The sequence below is a fragment of the Pagrus pagrus genome (assembly GCF_965226575.1).
Source record: "Pagrus pagrus genome assembly, chromosome: 6".
Lineage (NCBI taxonomy): Eukaryota > Metazoa > Chordata > Actinopteri > Spariformes > Sparidae > Pagrus > Pagrus pagrus.
Genome location: NC_140190.1, coordinates 26,307,883 through 26,321,009, shown reverse-complemented (window position 1 = coordinate 26,321,009; position 13,127 = coordinate 26,307,883). Strand labels below are relative to the sequence as shown.

The 13,127-nt window shown below is 39.5% G+C and overlaps 1 protein-coding gene across 1 annotated transcript; it reads left to right on the top strand.

Moving 5' to 3' along the window:
- Positions 1-4,113: 4,113 nt before the first annotated feature.
- LOC311258109 (fetuin-B) lies at positions 4,114-11,560 on the top strand (the record flags this gene model as incomplete). Its single annotated transcript, XM_084354157.1, has 7 exons — positions 4,114-4,338; positions 5,346-5,456; positions 6,533-6,620; positions 8,274-8,440; positions 8,925-9,032; positions 10,269-10,349; positions 11,063-11,560. 7 exons carry the CDS (start codon positions 4,114-4,116, stop codon positions 11,558-11,560), a joined length of 1,278 nt encoding a protein of 425 aa, XP_084210283.1.
- Positions 11,561-13,127: the final 1,567 nt, after the last annotated feature.

Sequence of the window (13,127 nt, the reverse complement as noted above, 5' to 3'; positions counted from 1 at the left end):
TCTGCTGAGTGAGTCTCTCTCCCGCTCTCTCCCTCCTCCAGCCTCTGCAGAGAGCTGAACCTGGTTCACTGAATATTGACTATTATGAAGTGAAATGGGTTAAATGATTATCCCCGGACAGATGCTTGCAAAAAGAACCCGCTGCACTTGAATTTGATGTTAAATAGGCTTTTTTTAATAACTCAAAGTGTGCTTAACTCCCAAGTGATCAAAGCACTTACATAAAAACACTTATACAAACTGTGTTTTCACTGATAATAAAGCCTTTATAGTTCCCGATTATTCATATCATTTTAACGTGAAAATGAATTTTATAACAATTTAAAGGGGCACTATGTCAATTTTGGAGAAGAAATTCAAACTCAGAATTTTAATGTTTACAATATTAATGAGGTAATAATACAAACTCAGAAATATTTTCATTTTTCCATAACTGAATAAACAAGCTGTTCTCAGAGGAAAATAAGGTCCCAGAACACTGTTTGAAGCGAGAAAGGTGGCAGGGTCCGCCACATACAAACAAAGTAACACAGTATGAAATTGTGTCATTAAAGGTCAGTTTGTTTACTCAGTTTATTCAGTCATGACAACAAAGAGAGATGTTTATTTAGTTTGTTTAGGCAGAAAATCAAAGTCAATGAAGATCTTTCTTTTCTGATTAAAAGTTCTTCCTCAAATCTACAAAATGCACCTTTAAAAGTGAAATATGTAAAGACTGGCCAAATGTTGAATTTGTACTCAAAACAAACATGGGGAGTAGGCCTATATCAGAGGAGTAACTGCAAACTGCTGCTAACTGTAGCTAGTTAGCTCAGTTAGCAGTGCAGCTAGTGGTCCAGACCGGGAGCTCTGAACTCTGGGGAAGTGTTGATGTTTATAACGCTAGCACAGGAGCTTTAGACCATGACAGGCGAGGGCTAGTCGGTTAGCATGCTAACTTCACTAGATATCTCTGCAACACGTCTTAACATTTGGTCTTAATTTTAGTTCATCTTTGATTGTTTTTAACAATTTTTTAAATCTTTTTTTCTTGCAAATTGCATCTTTCAACAAGAGACCACAGCCATGCTAGCAGGTCTTGGGCACAGTGGTGCTTTGAGTTAAATGCTAACGCCACCATGCTATCATTCTCACAGTGACAATGCTGACATGCTGATGTTTAGCAGGCATAATGTTTACCGTGTTCACCATTTAAGTTGAGGGTGTCAACATGCTAACATTTGCTAATCAGCAGTAAACAGAGAGTACAGCTGAAGCCTTAATGCTGGGTAAACTGACCTGAAGACAGTGCTACATGAAAGGTCAGGGGGATACGCAGCGCTTTACAGTTCATCCTTTTAAGGACTTGAACTAATGGATCAAGTTACACGGCAATATCCTTTGAATAGTTCCAGACATTTCACTAGTCGTGGAAGAAGAACTGAGGTGTCTCGTCAAGTCGGGTCAAATGTATTTATATAGCCCAAAAACATAACTCACATGACTCAGTGGGCTTTACAATCTGTGCAGTGAATGATGCCCTCTGTCCTCACAAAAGTGTACTACAAGGGACTTTTAACTGAAACTGTTTCATTTTAATAATAATGTCTCTACATGACCTACATAGGCAAACGAGACCATCAGAAGAAGATTGGTTCTTTCAGCGGGTTGGATTCTGATTAATCCGGGTCGGATAAGTCAGAAAATTAAAACTATTTTTTATGGTGGAGTGCTGAGGTTGAATCGAGGAGTCTCACAGCTTGAGGAAAGAAGCTGCTCTGTATGGTGGCATCATCATATTACAGTAATTAATCTTACATAGCCACAGATAGATACATTACCTCATCACCATGCATCCTGCAAAAGCTTTTTAAAGTAGAGTTTCAAAATAGTATTACAATTGCGTTACCTCTTTCTTTCTCTTGCTTCCAATACAATGTATGCGCAAAATCTTTCAAGCAACATTATATAGAAATTGACATTTTGTGTGCTTTGGCGCCCCCCACAGTTTCTGAGGTGAACACCACTGTAATAAATACAAATCCCAGGTCTGTTAGAATTTTTCAGACACACTGCACAGATTGTAAAGCCCACTGAGGCAATGTGAGTTGTGTTTTTAGGCTATATAAAGACAATTGATCGACTTGACGTAGGTGCTAACTACAAACAACACTCATCACATCATAACAATGTCACATGTTGGAAACTTGTATGTTGAAGCAAACATGTATGTAACGCTGTGATCCTGCCCTCTCACTGAAGTTACATAGTGCAGAAACAAGTGATGGGGGGGCGGAGTGGCTGAGACAGAGACACCATTAACCCTATAACCCTACACTGTACTATCAAAATGATTCTGAAGCTGTTATTTAAAGGTGAAAAATTTACATAATGTTGCTTTAAGTAAAGGTAGCAATGCCACGTAATAAAAAATAATGGGCTGTACTTAGACGTACTAAAGTAAAGCAAATTGGTTGGATTTTGCATTGGTGATGCCGTAAAATATAGATGCCATAACGACATATCATCATATTTTATAAACTAATCATATGTTTTATATGTATAATTTTTAATCTGAAATGTAACTATGTAACGTAATGTAATGTAATGGAGTAAAAACTATAATTCCCTCTGAAATGTTGAAGTATAAAGTATTATAAAATCTATGTAGTCAAGTAAAGTAGGCCTACAGGTCCCTAAAACATATACTCTATACAAATATTCCACCACTGCATTTTACTCTGGACCAAAATGTTAACCTGCTGGTGGTGCTAAAGAAAAAGTTGGTGAAAGTCGTCGGGCTACATTCTCTGGAAACCATGAATGTGTGTACAAAATGGTGTGCTATCCATCCCGTAGCTACTGATATTTAACTAGAAATGTTGACCTGCTGATGGCGCTTGACAAAAAGGAAAGGGACCAGCACAATCACTGTAATTTATCCTGAAAGGACCATGTGCAGTATATGTAACATAATAAAGATTAATCTGTTACATGTTGAGATATTATAGGCTTGATCAAAGTGATCGACCGACCGACCAACCAGCACTGCCAGCTCCAAAGATATGCTGCTAACATGGCTAAGAGAAATTACATTTTCTTATTTCCGTCAAGAGTCCAGAGACAAGAGTTTTGAATCATTTATGTATTTTGTTTCACACTTAAACATCTGCATACATACTCTGATAAATCAAATGTTTGTAAGGTGGACAGAGACACAGAGAGAGTGTGTGTGCTTGCCTGTGTCCTACTCTGTATTCGACTCCAGACATTAATCGATCTTGTCATGAACAATGGAACCGATCTGACTGCTCCAAAAGTGTGAACCCCACCCATCACACACAGTGCAGCTCAGTTAGACCGTTTAATGCTTTGAGATACAAAGAATATACAACGTATACACAGTGCATCAATAAGAAATGAATCTGAATTCATGTTTGTAAATAACGCAACGATGTGGAACATCTGAAATTATTACCATTGATCATTTACCATAATGAAGTGCATTCAGTCAGCTGAAGATTCAGTGGATTTTAAAGTAAAATCAAGACAGGAAACACAAATATCAGTTATGGAGCTGTAATACAACACAAGTCTTATTAACTGGATGTCTGTGAATCATTAACCCAGTTCTGTCTGGTGGACCAACAGTTTTACCAGATTACCTTTCAACACAGCACACCAGACTCACAGTGACCCCTCATGGTGAGATGCTGATATTACAGTCACAACATGACCCACAATGGAGTTCACTGGGAGACGTTGCACAGCATTAAATTAGTTCTGTTTAAAACACTACATGCATTTTTTGATCAAATTTAAAACAACCCCCGCTCTGACTTTAAAAAATGTTTTAATCTTATGGGTGAATGCATATAAACAGATGCACATTATGAATAAAATGTTTGTTATTCATTATATTCGTCCCATAGGAATGAGTGTCCTGAAGGTTAAACAAATCACTGGAACATTCATTCACAAATATCAACCCTCTGACATCAAATACACTTTGTCCTTGGCTTCATTCCAACATCTGCGTCCTGTTTTGATTCCAAAAGTCACTGCAGAGACCGAACGCAAACACCAGAGAACAAACTTCACTTTAAACCAGCTCCTGGCTGAACCTCTGCCACCATGGACAAATCCATCTGCACATTATTGCTGCTATTGTCCTTGCTATCCATTCACACTGTTTGTGAGGGTTTTGCACTGGCGCCAATTGAACTTGCTCCCATCCCCTGTAATGACAAGGCAGTGGAGAAGCTGTCTCGTCTGGCTACCACTTACATCAATGAGGACCGCAACGATGGCTATAAGTTCGCCCTCAACCGCATTGCAAATGTCCACTTGCACGCTCAGGTCAGTAAAGAGACAAGTGGCCGGTGGGGAAAGCTGCCTGGGGTTGCTGTAATACTCTGTCAGTGGGTGATTTGTTCATGTTCAACAAGGGAAGTGGGGTGGAAAGGTTATTTTCCTCTCTGTTCTTGCTGAAATATCAAAACATCCCTGTGATAAAAGGAAGTCACACGTTGATAGATTTAACCAGCCGTGGCCAATCTTCATGTCAGTGGGATCTCTTTTGAGAGGATTTGTGTTTTCTTGTCAAAAATGACTGTGCACAGCCAAACTTGTGATCAGAAATCCTCCTCTGACATTGTCACAATGGGCTGACTCTCGCTGGAATTATAATTAAACTAAACTCAGCTTCTGAAGGACCTGCTGTGGTCCCCAGACCCTAGTTTGGGAACCACTACATCAAAGACATGACAGATAGCAGCAATTACATTAGTGTGCAGCCACTTAAGACTAAAAACAACAATAAATATTTGTGAGTCGCACTTTGTTGTGAATGACCGCCATCAGTGCATGGTGCTTATAATAAATGTAACATTAAAATAGATGTACAGACTTTTATGTCATGAAATGAGAAGCCATCTCCTTTCACGCCTCATGAAAAAAGGCCTTTAGGACTGAAGTGACTGTTAATAAAGTCCAGGTCATTTCGGTCCGGGGCCGCTGGGACAAACCGCACACAACAAGCCTTATGAACTTGATGCTGTCAGCCTCTGAAGGCTACTGTAGCCCGACTGTTGGATAGATCCGTTCTTTAAGAGGCTCAGCTCAACTTCATGACCTGAAAAGGCTGCCGGTACTCCTGCTCAATGTGTTGACATTTGTTCTCAAGGCTACCATTCAAATCAATGTTGTCCAGAGGGTGATAGGAAAGTACACAGAGTGCCTTCTAATCAGTAGATATAGCTGTGTGTAATACTTTTCCATAAATGAAAAAAATACTGCTAGTTTTGGATAATATGAGTACACAGCATTGTTTGTATTGATGCATGTGTTTGCACTGTGCATGTCAGGGCCCAGCGGGCAATGTCTATTACCTGGACCTGGATGTCCTTGAGACCAAGTGTCACATAGGCAGCCCAAAACCATGGAAACGCTGTGACGTCAGACCATTCATGGAAACAGTAGGACACACACACACACACACACACACAGACACAAAGCAAAAAACTAATTAGACTGTGGTTATCTTCAAACTAGGCTTGCTGTTTCTGTTTTCTGTGTGCGTCTATGTGTGTATGTGTGTGTGTGTGTGTGTGTGTGTGTGTGTGTGTGTGTGTGTGTGTGTGTGTTTGTGTGTGTGTGTTCAGTATCCAGGCTATCCTACAACCTTATATCACTATTATATAACAAACCACAAAAAAAGCATGTTTGTCCTTCTACTATACTTGTTCTCTTGCTGACATAACACATCCTACATTGCAAAATGGGCAGTGTGAGAAAGGAACACTATCTTTTGCACCTTTATTTTGAATTTCTGAAATCTCATTTCTGGTTTAAGAAAGATCTTGAGAGTCACATCTGCCTACCCCTTAGATGTTCTTATTTGATACTGACAGATCTCTATATTCAGGGATTCCCTGCGGTGTAGATCCTGATCTTAAACTTCAAACCTTGCTCTAGCATAAACATGACTCCAAATTCTACACATTGGACCTTTTAGAGCTGAAACCATTGGTTAATTTGTTAACTAGCTGATCTAAATAAAATAATTGCAGCTATTTTCATGTAATCTAAGAAACATGAATGTGTTTTTTTATTTTTCAAAATTTACAGGACATTTCAGTGCAAACTTTAGGTAATTTTTCACAAAATTCTGTCATTTTGTAATGTAAATGATTAATCGAATGATTAATAAAATCACTAGTTCAGTTCTTAAATATTTAGCTGCTGTGTTTTCTTACAGCCAACGTACTGAAGCGTCATTGCTAGCTTAAGGGAGATCTTATAAAGTCATATTTGTTTACCCTTTGTGCAGATGTGTCTATGTTCAATATAATGCAGTAGGAGACTCTCTGCAGTGCTGCTCCTAATCTCTCTTACTCTGAATTTAAACCATAAAGGCAGATTTTTACACCACAAACAATCTGTTGATAAAAAACATCCTCACTTCCCCCAAATATCCTCACTCTCAATGCCTAAGACTTTGGTCTAAGTCTAAGTGACTTTGATTGTTTTAACTGTTATTTTTTCTTTCCAGCAAATCTCTGGTAACTGTAACACCACTATTCTCCACACGACAGAGGGATACTCCTACCTGTACAGCTATGAGTGCACTCTTGTCCCAGGTAACATTACGTATCGTTAGTATAGCAGTGCAACACCAGCAGTTTGTCATACTTCTGTACAATGTTGCACAGAACAGCAGTTGAAAACAAAGTTTAAACACTGATTTGCTCAAGAAGCTCTTTCATAAATGTATACACAGGAGCCTGAAGGATTCCTCCGTATGCTGACTCAAATATTCATGAAGAGAATGACAAAAAATCTCCCCTAAACATATCAAGAAACACTCTTTGATGTGATATAAAATGATATCATAGCAAGAAAATATGGATTGTATCATGCTGTTTACCTAGATGTATGTTTGCATCTTAAAAAAATAAAATGAATGTAGCATCTCAATGATCTTGCAAACTGCTGGCGCTGGTTTAAATATCTCAGCAAGCAATGTTTGTGTTATTGCTCAGTAAATAAGGCTCGTCGGAAAGAAAAGAAAAGAAAAGAAAAGAAAAGAAAAGAAAAGAAAAGAAAAGAAAAGAAAGGAAAATCTAATTCAGAAAAGACATTTGTTTCTGTAGATATCTTGATTTGTTACAAACAGGTGTGACTAATGACATTAATAATGGCTTTCAGGCACAACTAAATGGAACTGAGCTATAATTAATGTAATTAGTTACACCTGTGCATTTCCCGCTATGACAAATCAAAATGTCGGCCATGAAAAATGTCCATTGGTTTCACTCTAATCTCAAACTGAGATTTCATATTTATTTATTGTTGATCACTTAAAGGCCTTGATCATCTATACTGGTGTTATTTTGACTGTCTCTTCGTCCACTCAAACTCCAAATTATACACCAATCAGCCACAACATTTAAAGGACTAACAGGCGAAGTAAATAATATTAAAATGCACTGTTCTTCTTGGAAACGTTGGGTCCTTGCATTTATGTGAATGCCACTTCATATGCACCACCCACGTAAACCCTGTTGCAGACCAAGTACAGGTACACCCCCTTATGGCAACAGCATTTCCCTATGGGAGTACATCATCCGTTGAGCATCCGTGGGACCTGCCAGAACAAGTCTAATCTAATCGCAACCAACAGCACTCAGTGGATCCCAAAACACCTCCAGAGGTCCTGGGTCAGAAACATGGATGTAACAAAGGCAAATCTGAAAAGAGAGTCGGTGGCAGAGCCCCATTCATCATCAGAAATTTACTCAGTGGCGCATGAATCACTTGTATCTAAAACTGGCTTAAAAGCCTAGAGTTTTTCCTGGGTGCCTGGTCAGAGCCAATCCATGGGCCTCCATAGGTCGGACTTGTCCCATTGATGTGTGATCGGACTGGAATCTGAAGAATTTGGACGCCAGGCCTGACGCCTTGAGCTCTTTGTCACATTCCTCCCAAGGACTCTTGAAGATCTAAGTTTTTCTTCCTTACGACAAATGAAAAAGTTTAATTAGCCACAATAAGTGAAAACATCTGTGTGGGTGTACATTTGGTGGATGGATGCGTTATCAAATCATTCACAAGAGATGCTCCAAAACATGTTTTATTACCAAGTCAGCTTTTGCTTTATACCGCTAATTGCTGCTTTTATTTGATGCCATGTGTTTCTGCCGAACATATTCTACAAACAATATTCTTTCAGTTGTCATTTCAGTGCAAGTGTTTATTTAACCATCTACGCTATCAATATCTGGCCACTGTAGATCCCCCAGAGAAGCTCCAGCAGACCTGTCCGACCTGCCCCCTCCTGCTGCCTGTAGAGAGCCCACAGGCCCTGGACGCTGCTCGGGTCACTCTGGCGTCCTATAAGAGACAGTCCACACTGGGTGCAGGGCTGGGTGTGAAGAAGATCACCAGAGCTGCAGCCCAGGTACGATTAGATATACAGTTGTCGGACAAACAAAGCTCAAGGGCTGATTTAACCACACAACAATGTGTTGAATGTTAGATTTATTGGGAAATTACACTTAAGAGGAAGCTCTGGGTGTGTATGAACAGACGGCACAGCTTCTGCCTGCCAGATGAGTGTCGTTACTGCTCCACAATAACCATAATGATAGGAGAGTCTGGCAAGGTTGCAAAGGCTTACTGACAGCACTTTGGACCTTGTTTTCTGGCCAGGCTTTTGTTTGGGGAGCAAATGAGAAACTGAATAGTTTGCTGGGGGATGAAAGCTCAGTAGATTGCTCCTCTTTGCATATGATAATTCACCTTGGGTAACATTTCATGCTCTGTAAAACCAAGATGATAGCCATTCCACTACAGAAACCATACCACCACTCTGTGTCTGCTTGTATTTTTGTGTCTATTTGTGTAATTTCCCCTTTTCTTACCATCTTTTTGTTTTATTTGAGGTTGTGCCAGTGAAAGCTAGCTTTGTGGAGTATACGGTCCAAGAGTGCCCAGAGGGAGTGACAGACAGAGGCACCTGCCAGCGACTGACAATCGAATCAGACACAGAGGTACTCAACACAGAGTCCAAAGTCAACAGATTCAAAATGAGACGTGAAAGGGCGATATGTAAGATATGGGCAGAATTTTAGTTTAAAACTTTCAGAAAATGAACATTATCAACAGTGACAAGAAACAACAGTGTTGACGTTATGTCAAAGACATCTATCTATTGTGTTCCAGAGATATCTACTGAAGTCGTCACTCTAAAACCCATAGTCCCATCCCACCTCAAGAGGCAATACTCCCATGTTATAGGCCCCGTGTCATTTAAGCTCAGAAATATATGTGAGCAGTAAGTTTTCTACTTCATCTAACAATTGAACAACATAAACTAACAAAATGTCAAGAAATAAATATTTTTGCACCCGTTTTCCCTATCAAACAGAAAATACAACCATACATTTCCTGAATTCAAGTTTTCCTCTTTAACCGAATTAAGGTGAGCTCGATATAAAACTCACCGAAACAGTCTTGGTTTGTCTTTCCAGCGTCACCTCTGGTTTGGTAGAAATGAATCCTCAATTCACAGAGTAAGATGTGAAAATATTCCAGCTCTACACGCCGTTTTCCCTCGGAAGCTGTGTTCAGTCCCAGTCTGTTGTCCAGCTATGCTTCTGAGCCCAGTTGAGCTAACGGCAGCTAGCAGCCAAGAAAGCTATTGCAAAGAGTAATGTGAGCAGCAGTTGTCGTTCATGCTGCCCCCTATAGTTCAACAGGTGGCCATATCTCACATGTTACACCTTTAAAATGCTTAAATAGTGTAATACATTGCTTTAGTACTTGAAGATTCACACAAAACAGTATTTGCAGAAAATTGTTTTTTGGAATGACAAAAAAGGAATATAATAAAAAAATGTCTGACGGTGCTCCATTTATTAAAAAATTGAATCCTTTTCTGTTATCTGACAGTGTTAGAGCGCAAATTAATGTTGTTCTAAAAACTTGAATAAAAATCATTCAGTCAGCATTGTCAGCTATCATTGGAACAGTTCCTGGAAGTGTTACTTGATGACATGACAGATTCATTTCTAGTGTTAAAACTGACACCACTAACAGGCTGCAGTAATTGGTACTTATATTAAGGAAGCCTGACAGGTCCTCTCTCCATCTTTCATTTCTTATTTTATTATTTATCTATATGTTGTTGTTTTCCCATCATCCCTGCTCTTTCCTGTTGCTTTTTGTTTCTTGTTGTGACCCAGTATGACAGGAGAAAATTAACAAAATATCTCCTCTCCTCTCAGACTGCAGGTTTCTGTGCAGGATCTGTGCGCGGAGAAGTCCATCCTGAAGTTCATGTGGCCTGCGATATGTACAAAGTGAAGGTACAGGAAGCCATTTTCTATCAGAATCAGAATCAGATTTATTTCCAAGTAGGTCTATCAATACAAAGGACTGCTTTTCAAAACATGTTACTGATCAATACATACATTTCCCTAATGTTGTTCTTTGCTTAAAAACACAGGAAATAAATGAGATTTTATTGTACTTTGGTCCTAATCTGTGAACCATGAATGAAAAATTAAAAACTGGAAAATAGTAGCAGAAAAAAACCCCAAAAAAGAACAAAACATCCAAATCCATTCAAATATGGGTGACAGTGAGTGAATAAAGTGCACAAACTTCAGCAAAATGTAATATGAGGTGTCAATCCTTTCACACGACTGCAGTTTGAAATGTAATAACCCACTGCCTGGTCGAGATGTGATGAATGTTTTATACTCTGTTTTGTTTCAGATTTTACTAAAGCAACCTTTAAAATGCTAATTTAACTTTCTGAATGAATGCCACTGGCCATATAATTACACTGTCATATCTCTGCGTTGTGTCTTCAAATGTACGTTGTGCTTGTGTGTGTTTAAACATATGTGTGAGATTTAAAATTGTACGGTTCTGTCCTATAATTATGTTGTCTGCTCACTCCATTTTAGAGCTGTGGTGTGTAATGTAATATTGCATGACTGAGACTCTCTTTGCAGGCAATGAGAGTGAGTTTGTAAAATATCAGTTTGGTGAGATCTTGTCTGTTCGTCTGCAGAATGTGGACATCCTCAGACCAGTGCAGCCTCAGGTTCACAACCTCCCTCAAGACCCTGTGATCCCGACCTTCCCTCCTATAATCGATGACCCGGTAAACGATCCGCAGCCCGTTCCCTTTGATCCCACACTGCCCCCTGCTGTTGAACCAGCGCCGATTGACCCAATGCCCACTCAGCCACTGCCCTTTGACCCCACTGTCTTGCTTAACCCCTCCAACCCCTTCAGCTCATCTTCCAGTGAGTCCACTGAAGGTCTAAGGAACCAGCAACAGTCGCCATCCGCTGCTGATCCTTTTGATTCATCCTCTGAGGAGATTGGAGGTCCCATTGCACTTCGACCACCCTTCAATTTCCGCTACCAGAGGCCCGATCGCAAGAGACGGCAGGCCTTAATGGAGACCTCAACCTCTCACAACCCCATTTTCCTGGCTGATTTCCCCAGTGGGCCGTCTCCTTTCCGCTCTTGTCCTGGTCCTTCTCGATACACCACGGTTTAACTGCTGCTGCACAGAAGTCCATTTATTAATGTTTGATATATCCAGTGAAGGGGTTTGACCAATAAACTGCTCTGCTCCCTGTCACTGGAGGTTTGTAATAATTTGTGTTAATGAAAGAATTGCTTTCTTCTTTCACTGGCTCTGAAATTACCCCTCTGCTCATATTAATGCTGCTCCCAAAGCAGCCAGAGCTTCAGCTAAATGTATTTGAAAATGTCTTCAAATATTTGATGAGTTTGAATAAATCTTTTAATCATGTCACCCACCTGAAGAACCAACACATCCTCAAACGACTGAATAGGTCAATTGCCAATTGCTCCCACGACAACATGTCCGCTCCATGTTAGCGACAGTCGTACTAGAATTTCATCATACACTTGCTGTTTGGTTAGGTTTAGGCACAGAGATTATTTGGTTAGTTTTTAGGAAAACTTCATGGTTTGGGTAAAAATAACCATGTTACCTAGATTACTTCAGTTACAAATACCTACATTACTAATGTAAGTGCATTTACGTTATGTACTTTTCTAACTTTTTAACTTATTTAAAATGATGGTGCTTTCCATTCGAGCTGGGAAGTCAGAATTTTCGGGTTTCCAGTTGGCAATTTCAACTGGAACGTCCCTTGAAGTCGGATTTCTGACTCGGAATATTGAACGCAACTCATCAGTCTGAGGCAAGTACAATGCACCATAACTCACTGTGTACTTTGGCTTTCACACTAGACACGAACAGCGGTCTCCTGAGTGAAAGTCCTATGCCATTACTACGTACGACTTCCTTCCTCCTTTACTACTGTAATAATTACTACAGCCACTTGAGGTCATCACCTAACGAGAAACGTCAATATGGGTCGTAATAAGATGCTTCACAGTCGACCTATATGGTCGTTTTTCTGATGAGAATGGGCTAGAAGAACTTTTATGTAGTTATTCTACAAATAATTTGGGGCCTTAAAAGGAAAAGAAAAATGTTTAGTTTTATTTTACCATTGCTTTTCTGCTGTAATTCAAGGCTGACATTCCTTGCACTTTCCCATGAATAGTAGAGAAAGTGTGCACCTTTTGCAATAAACTCAATTGAGTGGAATTTTTTCCCCTGGTTTGTGACCTTGTGTCACAAAAATCTGTAAATTCTAGCAGCACAAATGTGATTATTGTGTTTTTAAAACCCTTTTTTTTTTTTGAGTGTCTCATGGCCAAAAAAGGACTTTTGAAAACAACACTTTATGCTCTTGGAAACTGTGGAAGCCTTTTGTCACCAATTTCTGATATTTGTACTCAATTAGTCAATGAATGAAACACAATCACTAGTTGCAGCCAAAATATCTAGCTGCAGTGTTTTCTTACAGCCCATGTACCCGTGAATTTACTTGTAACACAAACAGTTCACTACGCCATCATTTGAAATCACTGTGAAAGGTTTTAAGGAAAGACAAACAATAAGTTGAGTGTTGCCAAAGAACACTTCCTGAGTTTCAGAGAAGACAAACTTACTGTGGGATAAGCAAAAAGTACTGTGACAAGAAGCAAAAGAACTGTGAGGGAGGACAAACATAGTTAAGTGG